The sequence below is a fragment of the Ochotona princeps genome, chromosome 4 (genome assembly GCF_030435755.1).
Source record: "Ochotona princeps isolate mOchPri1 chromosome 4, mOchPri1.hap1, whole genome shotgun sequence".
Lineage (NCBI taxonomy): Eukaryota > Metazoa > Chordata > Mammalia > Lagomorpha > Ochotonidae > Ochotona > Ochotona princeps.
The window spans coordinates 95,392,532-95,412,197 of NC_080835.1; the positions used below are offsets into that span (position 1 = coordinate 95,392,532).

Sequence of the window (19,666 nt, forward strand, 5' to 3'; positions counted from 1 at the left end):
GCAAGTTCTCAGTGTGAAGTTCAGTGAAGATGGGAACCTGTCTTTCTTGCACTCCTTACTTGTAATTAGAAGTTCTCTTGCATGCTCTCTAAGAGATCAGAAATGGCATGTCACATGCCACAACTATGTTGTTTGTGCTACATTCAGGTCTAGAAATATAACACAGATATGACATAGGCCTCTACTTAGGAGAGAAGAGATTTTCATGGGTGCCAGGTTGGTGGGGAAGGGATTATCATTCTTTCAATCTTTTATCATTAAGTATTTATTGGTGACCTAATATGTGCGCCAAGTATTACTTCCTGATTTGTTGATATTTAATAACAGGAAATAAATATTACATCTGCTCTTTTGGCGCTCAGATGCTAATATTTGTGGCTGCAGCAAATGTGTTTATGTGTTGTGGAAAGAATCAGAACAAGAAACAAATAATTTTGATTTTTCATATCCAGAGAGATATGATGTAGATCCAGGCAATTCCACCCTGTTTTCTGCATTGTTACATGAGTCATTTGGTAGGAATGGTAATGTATGAAAAATGTTGTTGATCCAACAGGGAATGTCATTGTTATAAACTTGTTTGCAATGTAGGATAGGCAATTAACATTAGCTCCATTGCACTACCTTGGGGGATAGAGAAGAAACACAGGTCTTCCAACTCCTAATAAGGTCCCAAGGATTTCCTAGCTCATAAAAGTCCCATGGGCCATTCTACCAAATAACTTTTCTGGAACTGGCAAACCCCATTTGCCACCGCCTATGCTGGCAAGGAAACACTGATGAAAACGATCACCAGAAAGTATTATGACACATGGTTTCACAGTTTCAGGGACTGAAGAAGCTTTTCAGGTTTGTGTGGTGCTCAACTTGGTGAAACCCAAAGAAATGTCCTTTCTGGATTGTTTACTGCAATGCTCATTCATGGCAATCCCCTCTCTGTGAGAATAGGAGGTCCTCTCTGAATCCTGAGGTCAAAGGGTGAGTGTGTTGACTGTATCTCTCCTGCTAACCCCTTACAAATTTTAACTGTGACAGTCTAGCATGCCTCCAAATGGTCCATCTCTTTTCTGATGTCAGCATTGACCTGAGAGGAGTAGATGCAGGCTGGAGGCACTGTAGAACCTGAGTGTTTGAAGAGTTTCTTGATGTCCTTCCTACAGAATTGCCTATAGGTGTTTTTGGAATTCAACTTTGAGGATGCTCTTTGAATTATAAGAGGGGTAAATGAAATGCTCATAGTTCTTGGCTTCAGTTCATTACCCCATCTAGAACACATTCCTATTTGTTTGGGGTTGTTGGTGAGCTGAGTTCTGCTGCTCGAATGATTCTGTATTTCCACTTTTCACAGAAATATGTGAGGGAAGAATGGCCTCAGGAAATGACTCTTCAGTGACTGAGTTTGTCCTGCTGGGATTAACACAACAGCCAGAGCTGCAGCTGCCCCTCTTCTTCCTGTTCTTAGGCATCTATGTCATGGCTGTGGTGGGGAACCTGGGCCTGATTGTTCTCATTGTTCTGAACCCTCACCTGCACACTCCCATGTACTACTTCCTCTTCAACCTTTCCTTTGTGGATCTCTCCTACTCCTGTGTCATAACACCCAGAATGCTGATGAGTTTTGTGAAAAAGAACATTATCTCCTATGCTGAGTGCATGACTCAACTCTTTTTCTTCTGCTTCTTTGTAATTGATGAGTACTATATCTTGACATGTATGGCCTATGACCGTTATGTGGCCATCTGCCAGCCCCTGCTCTACAAGGTCACCATGTCTCCTCAGATCTGCCTTGTGTTGACAGCATGGACATATGCAATGGGATTTGTGGGTGCTGTGGCTCACACTGGAAGCATGCTGAGACTCAATTTCTGTGAAGACAACATCATCAATCATTACATGTGTGACATCCCTCCTCTCCTCCCGCTGTCCTGCACAAGCACCTATGTCAATGAGCTGGTGGCTTTCATTGTGGTGGGCATCAACACAGCCATTCCCAGTGTCACTCTGTTTGTTTCGTATAGCCGGATCCTCTGTAGCATCCTGCACATCCGTTCTTCTCATGCCAGGTCCAAAGCCTTCAGTACCTGTAGCTCCCACATAATAACTGTGTGTTTTTTCTTTGGATCTGCATCACTTACATACTTCAAGCCTTTTACTGGTGACTCTCTGACTCAAGGAAAAGTATTTTCTATCTTTTACACCATTGTGGGTCCAATGATAAATCCTCTCATCTATAGCTTGAGGAACAAAGATGTACATCTTGCATTCAATAAGACAATGAAGAAGAAATTGGTCTTTTCTTGAATATAACTACAGTTGTGTTGATGTCAATTTTCGGTTGATCAGATGATACATAAATCCCTGAAAAAAGATGAAGGAATTAAAATAAACATGCAAATGATTTAGATAATAGGAACAATTTTTTAGTTACATAGATCAAAAGTCCATACAGTGTGAAAAATGGAGTGTCAGCATTCTAATACAAGTGTGTTTTAGTAGAAAACTTGCACAGTAGTTACATCAAAAATGATTGCGAATGTTTTGGCTCAGAGTGATCCAGAACTAAGTGAAGCTGTGCTCATGGAGTTACCATGTTGATGAATGCAGATATGCTCTTGTATTCTCAATGTTGCAATCCTCTGTCAACGATTGTTGCCAGGGCTTTCTTTTTCTGTGAGAATGCGTTGTTTCCACACAAGGTGAAGTATGGGTTATGCTTTCCTCAATCCAGCATATGGTCTATACTCTCTGTTGGAGAGGAAAGATATTCCTTTAAGTAGACGGGATAGAAATAACTTGATTGAGCAGGTCAAAAATGGGTTTTATTGCCTGGATTTCAAAGCAGGAAAATGAGTAGTTGAACGTGCTATGTGTTCATTGGGCAGGGTTTAAATATAAATGTTTCCAAATGCTTGTTACAGAAAACGTTTTCTTCTTCCTAAATAGATTTCAGAATCTAGCACATCACTATCAGTTATTTTTTCTTACTTTTCCTTGATTTTTTAAAATCAGAGGATTACATGGCATAAATAATACAGTATTTAGCTAGGAAATGCTTGATGTGCATCTACCCTGTACCAGGTGTTTCTAATTCTATGATCTGAAAGATGATAAGGACGGGAATGTGTGAGGTCTCAGAGGGATGATTGTTTAGACAGATACAGATGAAGTGCAGGTGCTCTTGAGGAGACAGGCATATGAGGACATGTCATGGGAAGGCTATGCAGAATGATCACATTAAGGTGATGATACAGAGAGTACCTGTGAGCTACTTTAGAGTGGGTGTTTAGAAGGGCCTTTCTGAGGAGGTGCTGGTGAGTATCCTGAGTGCTGAGGACAAAAGGGATGCATGTACAGGAGCATTCCATGCAGAGGCTGCTGGAGCCAAGTGACCTCCAGCTGTGTGTGAGGGCACTGTGGCTGTGATGTGGTGGAGAGGGCTACCACATGGACATTGGTTCTGGCCTAGGCTGCTCCACTTATTGGTCAGCCACCTTGTTATGGCCCAGAAAAAGCCACAGAAGAAGATGCCCGAAGTGCTTTGCCTCAGTCACTCCTATGCGGAATCCAGATGAAGTTTCTTTCCCCAGCTAGTCTCTGTTATAGATGTTGTGTTCGCTTGGGAAGTGAATTAGTGGATATAAGATGTCTCTCTTTCTCTCTCTTTGTACCACACCTCAACCAATGTACACAGTTTGTAATTCTGACTTCCAAATAAATTCATAAATTTTAAAAAACGAAAACAAAAAATTTTTAAAAAGCCCTCACATGTCAAGCCTTCAGTGTATTACATGAAAAGCTTCTGTGACATTTCAGTGTTGTCTTAATGTTATTTAGTCATCAAAGGTTGACATACATTGAGTTGCCTTTCCCTAAAATTAAGCTGTTGCACCTCTACCTCTGAGACGTTCATTGTGTGGCAGGGTTCTTTTAAAGAAGTGAGTTAGTTAAGTGCCATGATGGCCTTTTGTCTATTTTAAAGAAGATGAAAGTTGGATGGCTATGAGATGCAGGAAGGCACAGAGGAAAGACCCTGTGACCACACAGCGTGTGCCATCTCTATTATAGATGTCAGTGTATTTTTTCCATTTTTGAAATTTATCATACAATTCTATATAGTCTGGGATTCCCCTCCTCCTATTTTCGACCCGCTGGTTGATTTTTGTCGTAATGTCACAACTCTTCATCCCGAGTTACAATAGTCTGCTATTTAAGTGTGCCCTGACATTTCTGGTACAGTGTCAGATAGTCCATAATCCCATTGTCTGGATATATCCAAAACTATTGTTGGGAGTCTTGTTTGAAATCAAGGACACAAATTCTTTTCAGCATATATAACTTGATTCATTGAAACCTCTTTCTTTAACTAAAATGCAGTTTTTCCAAGTCATGGGTGTTTGAGTTCTGTCTCTGCTAATCATGTATATATGATTGTATTAGCTTGCTAATCTTTCCATAACAAAATACCACAGATTGAAATGCTACATGGACAGAAAATTATCCTCTTCCAGTTTTGGTATCAGTGATTGGCACATATTGTTTCTCCTTAGGCTTTTCTCCTTGATTGCAGAGAGCTGTCCTGCCATTGAATCCTCACAGGCTATTTCTTCTATGGATTACTTGCCACTGCTTGACTTACACATCTGATTCTCATTTTAAAAATATATTGTATATTGAAAAATTTATTTAAAAATAAGTTTTAAAGCAACTTGGTAGTTGTCACAATGATGACCTTCTGATTTAGTTACTTTTTAAAATGCTTCCTTTGCATGAGGAGACAGTGGGGGTGAGAATAGCAACATGTTAGGGAAACAGATCAATCGCAGTGAGCATTCCTGCCAGCCAAGAAGGAAAGAGGTCTCCTCAGTGGAATGAGGTTCCCAATTCAATATTATTAGGAGATGTGAAAATTACTGCAATCAGCATTGATGCACAAAGCAATCATGGCAACACACTGTCAGGAATATCCAAAGGACATGCGCTCAGATATTAAAGTGAATAACCTAGCTGATACAACTGCCAAGGTGGTAGCCTGCCAGGTCTTATCTTAGAGAACTAGAAGTTTTAAGTTCTTTTTAATTTTTTTATTTTATGATTCTTTATTTTAGTTTATGATATTTTATTTTTATATATTTTTTATTCTTTTATCCATAGGTTTTAGATTTCCTTTCATCCTATCAAAGCCCCCACCCCTACTGATTTTCTTTTTATTATTAAATTTGTAGTCCTATAAGAACAGACGTTAAGTCCATAATTTTGTTTTTCTATAGGTATAGAAATGACAGAGAATTTAGTATTATTGTCAAGATGCATTTAATAATTCAGATGCAGAGATGCATACTGTATTGTGTGTCTCTGTGTATATACATATATGTATATATTTCCTTATATAAAAAAAGCAGAAAGTAAAATCCACAATAGGAAGAATAGTTAATGCACAGCAACATGAAGTTAAATAACATGTTACAGAATAACCAGTGTTGCTAAGGCAATGAAAAAAAAAGATCAAAATGCTTTGTGAGGAAAACACTGCTACTGTATGACTCATGTGGCACTGAAGGAGACAATAAGAGAGAGAGAGAGAGAGAAAAGAAACAACAGCAGAAGTTCTATGAAGAATGACAATGAAAACAAAAATACTAAAATTCATGAGATGTGGTCAAGACAGTATTGAAAGGGACATTTATAACATCAGGTGCTTACAAAGTTTTGAAATGTCTCAAGCAGATGATCCAAGTTCTTGAGCTTTTAATTCTTGTTGTAGGAGACTTACGTATAAGCTCCCAGTATTCCTCAGTAAAGGAGACATGGGCACATGTGCAAGCAGATGGTTAAAACAGGATGGAAATGTCTGTATTCCTGTGACAGACCACTGGAATATTACCTAAACGTGCTTGGGACCCTTCACTCGGGAAGAGAATCCATGATTAGACTGAGGCATGCTGTTTGCAGAAAAGGAAACCCTTGCCAAGGTCATGAAAGAAGTAACAAGTGCCCAAGAACCACATGTCCACAAGTAGCTAGGACCTGCTGGAGTGATTTCTCAGACACTCACCTGACACTACATAGATACTTACACAACCATGGGTTAGTTATGGAGGGACCGATTGACAAGCAGACTTTACCTACATACCCTCTGCTGGTGGCTTTAAGGACCACTTTGGTAGAAGAAACAGAGCAGAGCAGAACAGAAAAGGCAACAGAAAAAAAAGGCAAAAGAACTGTATTTATAAAAGGATACTGTCCCTCTCCTTGGGTTCCCATTCACCGTCCAGAACAATGACCCTTATTTGACTGCTAAGATAAGTTGACAAATATCTGTGGACTTAAAATTTAATTATAAGCTGAATTCTGGCAGTTCTTTTATTCAGGAAAACTAAATAAGGTGAGCAGGTCCTACTGCCCTAGGAAAATTTGGATGCGATCTCTGAGAATTTGTTAAGCCTTTTACTTGCTTTTGACTAGCGTAAGAACAGCTTGTAACCAGCACGCGAGAGAACCAGGTTCAGGGGTAGATTCTGTGGGAAATATGTGGGCCAAACTCTGTGGAAATACAAGTCCCGCTGGTTATCTCAGGAGTTTAGGTGGTGATGGGCTGAACTATGTGTAAGCATGGAACCTGCTACACTCACAGGTATAGGAATCGAGAATAGTAAGGGCAGGTCCAGGCTGCAGCACCCGTATATGCATCCTAAATAGGGTGTGAAACAGGTCAGGTCACAACATTTACCAGCTCATTCTAGGCTGAGATGAAGGGGCAGATTATACTGGGCAATACTCTAGCACCCTCTGGGATGTATGATATCTGGGTCTTGGAGTGGGCCGAGTGGGGGAACTTGGAAAAGTCTCTTATTGGGCCATTGATCCTGCTGTTGAGCACGTGGTCCAGGCCTGGGGTTCAGGCAAGCTGGACAAGGTAGCTCCAACTCTTTTCAAAAGTGTGGGTTGATTTTGGAAGAGGCGGACCTGGCATGGCCAAGGAAATCTTAGTGCACCCACAAGTGCAGAAACCAGGCTGGAGTGCAGGTTTTGCCAGGCTAGGCTGTCACACCTACTGGTTTGCATGAGCCAGGGATGGGAGAAGTCTGAGCAGGGCCATGTTCCAGCACCCCTCAGTGAGAGTTGGGACTGGGAGTCTACTGGGTCAGGCTGGGCTGCGTCATCTGAAAGCTAAGGCCAAGTCAGTGGAACCACTATGCCAACCTGAGTCAGGGTAACCAGTGGCATATGCAGATCTATGGCTGGGATCAGTCCTGGTTGGGGAGCTAAGGGGATGCCCTGGCTATGTTGTGGCTCCCACCTGAGAGTGCAAGGCCTGGAGTGGGTGCTGCTATCTGGTCTGGACATGGCAGCAGTATCCCTTGACACAATTGTGGACTTGGTCTTGGGTGTGCTAGAGTTGGCTCTGCTGCAGCACTAATTGGTGCTTGTGAAAACCAGGGTTGGTGTAGGGCGGGCTGGGCTAGGTCTCTGCCCCTTCTGAGCCATGTGTGAGCTGTGTGTGTGTGTGTGGACCAGGCTTAGCTGGGCACTAACACCTGCAGTGAAGACCAGAATGGGTGAAGTTCAATCAGGAAAGGTCCCATTTCCTGTCAGGATGGAAGGTGGACTAAGTGGTGCTGGCCAATGGACCCACCGATAGGAGTGAGATCTGGCACTGGGAAAGGTTCTAATGTGAGAACTTGGGGAACTTCTCTGTCAAGACAATCTGTGGAGGTGAACACAAGAACCATGATAGGGAGCTGGCCAGACCAGGTTAGGTAATGATACCCAATGGCATACATTTGGCGCAGGTTGGTATGAACCAGGGTGGATCAGTTCATATCACCCACAAGTAAATCCAAGCACCAGAATGGAGTGTGGGTCAGGCCGGGTCGGGCCTCAACACAAGCCATTTCATACGAGGACCAGGACTGGGTGCTGGGTGGGTTGGACTAGGCTGTAGCCCCCACCAGCGTGAATTGGAATTATTGGTGGGCTGGGCCTGGCCAAGCTATAGAACGCACTGACAAATGCCCAGGTGAGGTGGGCCATGCCAGATGCTGCACCCAACCAGCACATGTGAGACCCAGGCGGTGAGGGGGTAAGCCTGGTATGGGGCTGCATGGGACTCCCCTGGTGGACCACCACTCCCACTGGTGAGTGTGGGAGTTGGAATGGGAGCAGACCAGACCAGGTAAGTCTGTAAAACCTGTTGGCCTCCTGTGAGCTGTATCAGGGGAAAGCCAATATAGGTTGACTGTTTCTACTGGTACATGCATAAGCCAGAGTGGATGTGGGTTGTCTGGGCTTTGCTGCAGCATCAGCTGACAGATCTTTGCATGGGGTCCAGGTTAAACTTCAGACCCACTTAGAAAGTGCAAGATCCAGGAATGGGATGGGCGCAGATAAGAGTGGGTATCTTCCTCTTGGGTGTGAGGGTCCAGCGTGTGCTGCACAGGTTCAGGCTGGGCTACAACACCCATTGGTTCATGTAGAAGACAGGGCTGGAGACAGAACTGAATCAACAATTGCAACCAACAGCATACACATAATCTGATTAGGGCGACGGACTGTGTCGGATCCTATATTGGCAATCACACATGACAATCAGATCTGTGATGACATCAGATGAAATATCTTTGAGGATCCCCCAACTGAACTGCTGGACCCCGAACCATAACGATGGAAAAAATTACAGGTTCCACGGGTTACTGTGGAGTGTATGTGTCAAAGCTGAGCCTCCTTAGAGGCTTACATGGAGCAGTGGACAGCATATCCAGGTGCACATGGAGGATATGGCAATACATTGGAGTCCGCAGAGGACACCTGACACCATAGCAAAGAACAGAGGACAGAACTAATTGATCAACTATCCCAGCCACGCTCTGACAGCAAACATCTGGGTGATTGGAGACTCTAAGGCGTACTCTATCAACCAGTAGAAAAAGAGAAGAGGATTAAAAGCTTAATTTATGTTGCTAATGTTAAAATAAACACTTCTAGACTTAACACTTTTGACAGAAATAAAATTAACTTTTTTGATACTTAAAAATAAAAAGACTTTTTTTTTAGTTGACTACAGAATTAAGAAGAGGGAGCAAGAAAAAAGAAAGAGATGGAGAGATCTCATACGTGCTGGCTCCCTTTTTAGATGGCTCAAATGGCTGGAACCGGGCCAGCTGAAGCTTGTTCTGGGTTTCCCACATGGGTCCAGGGGTCCAAGAATTTGGGCCATCCTCTGCTGCTTTCCCAGCTCAATAGCAAGGGACTGGATCAGAAGCAAAGCAGCTGGGACTCCTACCGACACCCATATGGGATGATGGTATTGGAGGTGGTGCCTTTTCTTGATATGTCACAATGTTAGGCTCTATGTAAAAGCTTTTAGTACTTCCCTAGATAACACACATTGTAATTAGGGCTTCACCATTGTCATAGATTAAAAAAATCAATCTCATAGGTTTCTTTAAAGTTTGCACTAAAGAATTTCTGGTTTGGTCTGCTAACAGATGTTAGGATTTGAAAATAATAACCTGGATCTGTTTTGGTAATGACTAGACTTTAATGTATTTTAATGTAAAATAAGTACATAATAGTTTACATGTTGTTGACTTCTGCTTTTGTATGTTTATCTACACTCAGTTTATTTTAATGAAGTAAACTAATTAGAGTGAGAGAGAAAGAGCCCCCATCTACCTGTTTATTCCCTGGATGCCTGCAATAGCAGAGAGTTAAAGCCAGGATCCAGGTTAGCCAATGGTACCCACTGGCATACATTTGGTCTCCCATATGTGTGGCAGGAATCCTACCATTTGAAGCATCCCTGCTGCCTCCTGGGTCCATATTAACCATTATGGGACAACAGGAGCCAGAGCCTGTTGATAAACTCAGATAATCCTATATGGGACAGCAATGTGCTCACCACTGTCGAAATGCTTAACACAACCTCCATTCTCCACACCAATGTTTGGATGTTAGTGCCTAGGAATCATCCCACTATATCATCCCACTATAGTATTCCTACATTCTAACATTTACCCTTTTTAAAAAATTTAATTAATTAATTTTTTTACACTTCCTAATGAGTTCTTACACTTATTTGGATGTAAAATTAGCAATTGAAGTCTATCATATTCAAGGCTGAATATATAAACTTTTACAAATTTTTCCACCCTTTCTGAGTTCTTGACTGTAATAACAGTATGGTTTATTCAAAGATGTAGGTAAATATTTTTCCTAAGATAAATGCTAGAAGAAAGAAGTGGCCTTTTGCATGGCTTATTGATATTTTCTTATGTGCTATTCAAGTCTGTAATAGAGTAGCTGACAGTACAATAAGCCTCAGTCTGTGGCACAAGAATTCACCATAAAATCAAATATAGGTTCCAGGAATGATCAGAGCAGATGAACACTGATGTTTGTCATGAAAATATTTATGGAGTATCTACAATATGTGCTAAATATTTCAAAGACAGAGAAGACGTGAATTCACGCAATCATCCTCTTTTTCTCTTCGGAGGCGTGACTCATTAAGTGAGTTATGTGATTGTCATTTTAATGAACTACAGTGCACCTCAGGGTAGGTAATTTCTGTTAGCTGCAACAAATCTCTGATCTCTAGGGAATCAGAGGGTAAACATTGTCTTCCGAGGTTTAATGAAGTCTCTTGAATTTCCCCACTCATACAGAAACCCTTGGGTCATGTATGCAGTCCGTACTTCAAATACTGGCAAACCCTACTTATTGCCTGCTCTGCTGGCCAAAGCCATCACCTGGAACTGTGCTCTGTGAAATCTGTAGCGTTCCAGAAACAAGGAGACTGAGACATGGGATTTAATCTCTTGATTCCAAACTGTCTGGAAACAAAAAAGAATAGTTATTCTGGGCTACTCCTTGTTAAAATTCATCAGAGCGACTTGTGCTAGTGTGAAATCCCTGGAGAAGCCTGAATCACAAGGTTTGTCATTGAACCCTGCAGCAGAAGGGTGAATGTTGACTTCCTCTGTTTGCCTGACTCTCCTTCCTCCAGAAATTGCCTTTTAGACAAACTTGACACTCAACTTTACCCCTTGTCTCCATTTTATAAACTGGTGCATCTGAAGGTGCACAGGGGATGGGTTTGAGTTCTTTGCATCATTCTGGATTGCAATGTGGTTAGAGCAGGGCTGGAAAAGAGAGGACACATGTATTTGTTTTATTGTACTATTTCATTTCAACTTATTTTATTATATTTATTTATTTAATGCTCTTGTTTTTCCTCTTCTCACAGATATATCCAAGGGAAGAATGGCCTCAGGAAATGACTCTTCAGTGACTGAGTTTGTCCTGCTGGGATTAACACAACAGCCAGAGCTGCAGCTGCCCCTCTTCTTCCTGTTCTTAGGCATCTATGTCATGGCTGTGGTGGGGAACCTGGGCCTGATTGTTCTCATTGTTCTGAACCCTCACCTGCACACTCCCATGTACTACTTCCTCTTCAACCTTTCCTTTGTGGATCTCTGCTACTCCTGTGTCATAACACCCAGAATGCTGATGAGTTTTGTGAAAGAGAACATCATCCCCTATGCTGAGTGCATGACTCAACTCTTTTTCTTCTGCTTCTTTGTAATTGATGAGTGCTATATCTTGACATGTATGGCCTATGACCGCTATGTGGCCATCTGCAAGCCCCTGCTGTACAAGGTCACCATGTCTCCTCAGATCTGTCTTGTGTTGACAGCATGGACCTATGCAATGGGGTTTGCTGGTGCCGTGGCCCACACTGGAAGCATGCTGAGACTCAATTTCTGTGATGGCAACTTCATCAATCATTTTGCATGTGACATTCATCCACTTCTCCAGCTCTCCTGCACAAGCACCTACATCAATGAGCTGGTGGCTTTTATTGTGGTGGGCATCAACATCACAGTGCCCAGTGTCACTCTGTTTATTTCCTATAGCCAGATCCTCTTCAACATCCTCCACATCCATTCTACCCAAGGCCGATTCAAAGCCTTCCGTACCTGCAGTTCCCACATAATTGCTGTGTGTCTTTTCTTTGGAGCTGGGGCCTTCATGTTTCTTAAGCCCTCTCCTGCTGGCTCTCTACCTCAAGATAAAGTAGCCACTATTTTTTATACCATTGTGGGTCCAATGCTGAATCCTTTTATCTACAGTTTGAGGAACAAGGATGTACATTCTGCACTGAGTAAGACGTGCAAGAAAAGTTCCACTTTCATCTCAAAGCTGTGAGTTTGTATAGATCCTGATTTTAGTGACTATAAATTCTTAGGATGAAAAAGAACTCATAATAGTATGGAAATGATTTAGTATTAGGATTAATAATTAGTTTTAGGTATAATTTCACAAGTCAGAACAATGTATGTAAGTGGAGCTCGAGGCATCCACCCACGCAGCATCTGCAGAATAGTCCAGGTTCTTTTAGGAAATGTTTTGTTGCATGGAGAAAAAGCTGGAATAATAGTAACTTCTTGCACTTCAGGGGAGGGATGTGGATATTGGGGCCTGTTATGTGTTCCCTTGCCAACACTTTTCAATACAAATATTCACCAATTCTTAGGAGCAAAACATTTCCACCAAATAGGTATTAAAATCTTAATTCAACATTAATCATAATTTTAAAAGATTTCTTTTAGTATTAGATTATTTTTCCCTAATATGTTGCCGCCCAACCTGCATCATCTTTTCATTTGATTAAAGCCTTTAAAAAAGTAAGTTGAAACGCCTTTAGTAGGATACGACTAAAACTGCTTGGTGTCTTTTTGGGAAAAGAACATTAGATGTACAATTAGATGTACATTAGATGTACAAAAGTAGTCAAGACCAAGTGACCAACAGGTGAAGTACCCTGTGAGGACGTGGTGGCAAGCAGAGGAAGGAAAACACAAATCTGCCAGTTTCCTCATCCGGGGCATCTACCTCCAGAGTTATTGAAAGAATCAACATCTGCCAATGTAGTAACACAGTTTAAGGTATTTTGTTATGGTAGAGTCAGCACACTAACACAGTCATAAATTAGATATATGTATTTTTAGTCTTTTGTAAAGCACGGGGACAAAAGTGGAAAGCAAAACAAAATAAAAAATAACTAAGTAAAATAGAACCCAAGCACTCATGCTTTGGTGGAACAATTTTCAGTAGTTCAGAGAAGCAATCAACAGTGTGTGTAAATTCAGATGAATGGATAAAGGGATTTGGCATAAAAACCCAAAAGAATATTTCTCAGTCACAGAAAAGTAACAAAGAATAAAATCTGCTTTTTTTAGGCAAAAGGTATGAAATTGGAGGATGCCCTGTTGAGTGAAATTGAATGGTAATACTCCTCACATTGTACTCCCTGTCTCCATCACTTCTATCCACCATCCTCCTTCATTCTGATTTTTCTTTAAACTTTTACAGTGACATCTCTTCAATTTGCTTTATAACCATGAGTCTCATACTCTATCAACTGAAGAATCCAACAAATAGTAAGCAGAAAAATCCACTGTGTCTCAAGAGTGTAGACATGGACTAGTTCACTGCATAAAATATTCACTTGGAAAATACCACTGAAAAGTGTTGAGTTTCAAAAAATGCTTAAATTTTCCAGTATTTTTTTTAAAAAGTTAAGGTGCAATGAGATAGTACTGTACAACTGCTTGGGTTGCTGAAATCAGTACCAGTTGCCACACTAGGTTCTGACATGCATGCTGAGAAGCTTGTCACTCTTGTGCTGAGGGGTGTAAAATGTTACCATAGCCATTCTGGAAGACAGTTTGATGTTTTGCAGTAATCATTGAGCATTATTGGCCCAGACTTTGTATTCCTGAGCATTTATCATAGAAAAATAATATTAGACTCACACACAAAACATCTTGTGCTCAAGTGTCATAGCTGATTTTATCTTCATGCCCGTAAAGTAAATTTGTTAGATTCTCTCTACAATATGAATGGTGAAACAGCTATCACAATTCCGTATCAGTGTAGTAAGATTAACAGTAAAAACAAACTACTCGTTCATGCAGTGAGGAGTGGATATGCAAACAAGTATACTAAGAAGAATAAAAAAATGCAATCCTAAAGGTTATATGGGCACTGGTGCCGTAACCTAGCTGCTAAAGTCTTCTGCTTGCATACACTGCGATCACATATGGGCAATGGTTTGTGTCCCAGATGTACCACTTCCCATCTTTCTCTCTGTTTGTGGCCAGGAAAGTCAGCCAAGGATGGCCTAAAGTCCTGGGACCCTGCACCCACATGGGAGACCCAGAAGATGCTCCTGGCTCCTTCTTTTGGATTGGCTCAGCTCCGACCATTGCGACCACTTGGGGAATGAATCAGCGGATGCAAGATTTTCCTCTGTCTCTCCTCCTCTCTGTATATCTGAGTTCCAATAAAAACAAATAAATCTTTTTAAAAAGTTTATATGTACTTTATGTGTGCATTTCTGAAACATTGCTGAAATGACAGAATTATAGAAATAGAGATAGGCTATTGAACTGTGGAGTTAGACTTGGTTGCGGGGCTTGTGTGGTAGCCTAGTTGCTCAAGTCCTTGCCTTGCATGTGCTGGATTCCACAGGGGCACCGTTTCTAACAGTGGAAGCACCACTTCCCATCCAGCTCCCTGCTTGTGGCCTGGGAAAACAGTTAAGACCACCTAAAGCTTAGAACCCTGCACCTGCGTGGGAGACCTGGAAGAGGCACGAGGCTCCTGGCTTTGGATTGGCTCAGTTTTAGGCATTGCACATACTTGGGGAATGAATCAGCGGATGGAAGATCTTCCTCTCTGTCTTTCCTCCTCTTTGTATATTTGCCTTTCAAACAAAAATAAAATCTCAAAAAAAAAAAAAAAGAGAGAGAACTTGGTTATGGTAACTTTGCTGTGGCACAACAGGTCCAACTGCCACCAGCACTGCTCACATGAAATGCGGATGATGGCTTGGGTCCTGGCTGCCCCATGTCTGACACAGCTCCTAGTGGAGCACCTGGGAGAAGCAGTGGACTATAGCCATAGACCTCTGCGGAGACTCATATGAAGCTCCTGGCTTCTGAATTTGGCTTGGCTCTGCCACAGCTCTTGCAGATAGCTAGTGCACAAATTGGTGTATACAAAATCTCTTTCCGTTTGGATTTTCTTTCTATAATTTTGGCATTTAAGCAAACTTTGTATTTATCTTTTTCTCTGTGGCTCTATTATTTTAAAATAAAAGATAGAATTGCAGAGAAAGCAGAAACAGAAAATTACTTTTGAGTAGGCGGGAATTGATATGGAAGATTTGGGTAGCACAAACAGACCCAGAGGAAAATGCTAGGAGAGATCTTTTATGTTTTGATTTGTTCTTCCACAGCTTGCTAAAATAGTTAGGTATGAAATAAGCTAAAATTGAGAAAGGGTTACTGAATTCTGGACTCTCCCACAGGAGAGGTTGATATTCTAACCTTGAACCAGTTCATATGCTTTCACAACTGTGCATTAGCAAGGCTAGATTAGCTGTGGGGTTGTACCTCAAAGACAAGCCATTTGAAAGATAGCATTTTATATGAAGCTTTCAGTCATGCCTATCTAAAAATGGAGAGAATGTTATTGATTTCCTGGGTTAAAACAGAGGCAGTTGCAACAACTTGGCTTTAAAAACTCAATGGGAATATTTTTTGCGGTAATAAGAATATTCTCTATTTTGATTGAATCCATGATGAAAATGATTCTACTTACATATGCAATGTTTAAACTGAGCATCTGTAATTTTTTTTTGGCCTTGAGAAAGTTCCTTTATATACAGAATCTTGGTGGTGATGGTTTTTTTGTTTGTTTGTTTTCTCATTTGATCTTAGATTTTTTTCCTTGTTCCTCAAGTATTTTTTTAATTTTGTTCTTCTTCTTATTATTATTATCATCATTTTATGATATAGTTCCATACGCTTCTGATATTTCCCTAATCCCAGCCCCAATCCTCCCCACGTAGTTCCTCTATATCATTATTAAAATATAGTTCTTCATACACAGTCATATGTCCATCATTGCAGGCATGGACAATGGCAGAGAGTCCAGCATCCTATTTTGAAGATATAGTAAACAGTTTCAGTGTAAGTCCATCTTTGTCTGGAAGTAGAAATGCATACTGCACTGTATCCTCACATCTGGATGTTAGTCTCCATTTCACAGCTACTGTACATCCTCTTAAATGAAAAGTCATACTATAAAATCAACAATAGAAAGAAAAATAGAAATGTACAATGCCATGAAGTTAAATAACATGTTACTAGATATGACAGTCTCCATTACACAACTACTGTACATCCCCTTAAATGAAAAGGCACAAAACAAAATCAACATCAGGAAGAATAAAGAAATTAACAACACCATGAGGTTAAATATTAAATAGCATGCTACTAAATGACTAACGTGTAATTGAAGAAAAGAAAATCAAGAACCTTTTTGCAGTAAATGATGCTACTGTGTGCTCTATGAGTCATTGAAGAATTTAATCAGAAGAAAGTGTTTTGAAGAGATGAAACTAATAGAAAACATCAAAACTCATGCGATACAGTTTCCACTGATTTTTGTTGGTGAAATGTGTTACTTCTAGACAATAAACAGATGGCTTTTGTTTTTTAATCCCGTCTACTAATCTATGGTGTTTGATTGAGTTTAAGAAATTTATTTTCAGGGTTAATATGTATGCATAGTACTTTGGTCCTGTCATTTTAGCAATGGGTTGTTCATTGGTTTAGTCTTCTGTTGTCATTTTACTGGGATGTTCTTCCCATTTGCTTTTGGTTTTGGTAGGTGCTATTCCTCTTCTCTGTCAAGAGAACATCTTGAAGTATCATTTGTAGGGCAGGTTTGGAAGAGACAAATTCTTTTAGCTTTTCTTTGCTGTGGAAGAATTTTTTGATGTAAAATGAGCTTATTGGGAATGTATCTGACTCATTTCAGTTAAAGAAGAGATCTTAATATTTCCATGAAAAATAGAAATTTTAATGAATCACCAAGGTCCCCATCATTCTTGTAAGTGAAGAAATACAAACCTTCTGGGGTATTTTTCAAGATTTTCCTGAAGGGTATTTTGTCTTCTCACAATTCTGAGGAATACAAATAAGATAATTGGAAAGTATTTTAGTAATTATCAGATTTTGAATCATCCTGATCGTACAATAAAAGTACAAACCTGAGAGGGCCTCCCTAAGAGGCGGTTGAACTTGAACTGGACAAGTGGGATGCTGGACTCTGTATGGTGTAAACTTTTAATTAGGGAATCTCAACGGAACTTGAGCTGTGGTTATGCATCAAGGTGAAGGAATTCATGATGGGGGAAGGGTTTGGGGTGAAGGGGGGGAATCCCAGTACCTATGAAATTGTGTCATGTAATGCAATGTAATTAATGAATAAATGAATATTTAAAAAAAAAAGTACAGTGTATTATTTTTGTTACTTCTGCTCTTTTCCTGCTTTCCTATTTACTCAAATAATCCCATAGATTTATTTTAAACCAATGATTTTTAATGAAAGAGTCACCAGAGGAGGGAGAGAGAGAGAGAGAATGCACGAAACAAGCACACCCAACCACTGATTTACTTCTTAAATTGCCTAAATGGCCAGATCCCTAAAGCTTGGAACCAGGAATTCAGTACAGTGGCAGAGGTTAGCAACATGAGCTCTTACTGTTGTCTCTTAGTCCATATTACCATAAGCTGGTCAAGAGCCACAGCCTTGAATTGAATCTAGATTCTTCAAGTGGGATGCTGAGGTTTTATCAATTCCAAACTCTAAGTCACATATCTCCTCTTCTGTACCTATAGCATATTTTAATATGATGGAAACTATCTCCAGGAATTTTCCAAATTGAAGCCTCTCTCCTTTACCTTTCATTGGTCATTGACTTACTGTGTGATTTTAATTAAATATTTGATTTTACATGACTATCAAATCTGATAGTGCAGATTTTAAAGATTTTCATTCTTTTCTGTGTTTCTTCTGTTTGTAACAATGATGGAATTTACTCATCCATAAATGTTGCTCTCTTTGCGGGGTGTTCTTGTTTATTTTTCATACCAAGTGTAAGCAGTTCTGAGAACTCTTCCATTGTAATGTGTTTTTGGAATTACAATTTTGCTACTAATTCAGGTTTCTCAATTTTGTTGAAAAGCACTAATGGGATGATGAATTATAGATACAATTTTCTTTTGAAGTGCTTACCATATTAATCTTTCTAGTGATACACTTTGACTATTACTCAGTGTTGTTACCTAAAAGTTAAAGTGAAAATCTGGAGTGGTTGTCCTCCTATAGTGAACTTACCCTTGGTTTTTCCCCTTGAGAACTTCCTCTGCTGATCTAAAGCTGCCTTTGATCTTCAGATCTGTGCCTGTGGTGGCACACACTGAGACATTGGGAGAGACTGCAAGTTCTCAGTGTGAAGTTCACAGAGGATGGAAACCAGTCTTTCTTGCACTCCTTACTTGTAACTAGAAGTTCTCTTGGATGCTCTCTAAGAGATCAGAAATGGCATGTCACATGCCACAACTATGTTTTTGTGCTATATTCAGGTCTAGAAATATAACACAGATACAACATAGGCCTATGTTTTTTTTTTCTTTCAGCTTCACCTTTATTTTGGCCACTGTTGCAGTTGCTTGTTTGTCCAGTTTTGTGCAGAACCAACCTGACAGTATTTTTTTTTTAAATCATATTGTTGACAATCTTTACATAGTTAATTATGGTAAAAAGGTTCAGGGGCTATAGGGAAGTGGGTAAGACTATTATGTCCATATTATTTCCTGCTGGTATCTGAGGTAAAGGGGGATATTGAGGGAGAATCTCCACTTCAGTTTCCCACCCACCCCAAGTCCCGGATGTGGAGCATGCTCTGAGATACTTGCTCAAGTGGTTTTAATAGTTCACCAGTTATTAATCACTGCCATTTTTGCCACTCCCAGCTCGGTGCGGTCGTTGAAGAATCAACTGATTGGCCTAGTCCATCATAGAGTCTTCATTTGCCCAGTATTTCATTGCCAACATATAGCTGAGGTGGTTGATTGATTTGTTCTTTCTTCTGTCTTTTCTTGGCTAGGGTTCTGAGTCCAGCAGTTTGATTGGGGAGATCCCCAAAGAAACTTTGAGGTATTCCCAGACCAGATTCTTGTATGTTCTAGCAAGTACAGGGCCCGGCACAGTCCATCTCCATGATCAGCTGGTGGTTGCAATCGCTGGCTTGGTTCTGTTTTCAGTCCCGACTTCCACTGGAACCAATGGGTGTTGCAGTCCAGCCCGATTCTGCCCAGCACATACTCGGCCCTCACATAAACCACTGGGAGCTGCAGCCTAGTCGGAGTGACCCACAATAACTCCCACCAGGCCCGCCCCCTACCCTGGTTTGCCAGTATGTGTAGCAGACTAGTCCAGTCTGTCCCACATCCCATTTGGCTCTTGTTCTTGTCAGTGGGTATTAAAGTTTAGTTCCATCTAACCAACTCAGCTATCCAGCCCTCACGGATATTGTTGAGTGCCTCTCTGTCTAGCCACCCCAGTCCCTGTCCTAGTTTTCATGCCCTCCCGCGGGAATAGTAACCCAAGAGGGGGGACCCACTATTTCCCTCCCTGGTCTTTCTCAATCCCAGTTTATGCACTCTTCGGGTGGTTCTGTGGTTTGACTTGACAGAATTAGTCCCCAATGCCAGCTTCTGCCATCTGATGCTGTGACTAAGCCCAA

The 19,666-nt window shown here is 40.8% G+C and overlaps 2 protein-coding genes across 2 annotated transcripts; both read left to right on the plus strand.

Moving 5' to 3' along the window:
* The first annotated feature begins 1,353 nt into the window (after positions 1-1,353).
* On the plus strand, positions 1,354-2,301 carry LOC131480106 (olfactory receptor 8B8-like). The gene has a single exon (XM_058662550.1). It carries the CDS (start codon positions 1,366-1,368, stop codon positions 2,299-2,301), a length of 936 nt encoding a protein of 311 aa, XP_058518533.1. The 5' UTR covers positions 1,354-1,365.
* An 8,961-nt stretch (positions 2,302-11,262) lies between these two features.
* Positions 11,263-12,755, plus strand: LOC131480013 (olfactory receptor 8B3-like). The gene is made up of 2 exons (XM_058662326.1): positions 11,263-12,170; positions 12,710-12,755. Exons 1-2 carry the CDS (start codon positions 11,263-11,265, stop codon positions 12,753-12,755), a joined length of 954 nt encoding a protein of 317 aa, XP_058518309.1.
* Positions 12,756-19,666: the final 6,911 nt, after the last annotated feature.

Coding starts and splice junctions, on each gene's coding strand:
- LOC131480013 (XM_058662326.1), top strand. CDS start 11,263: ATGGCCTCAGGAAATGACTCTTCAGTGACTGAGTTTGTCCTGCTGGGA. Junction 12,171..12,709: donor CATTCTGCACTGAGTAAGAC/GTGCAAGAAAAG, acceptor CGCCTTTAGTAG/GATACGACTAAAACTGCTTG.
- LOC131480106 (XM_058662550.1), top strand. CDS start 1,366: ATGGCCTCAGGAAATGACTCTTCAGTGACTGAGTTTGTCCTGCTGGGA.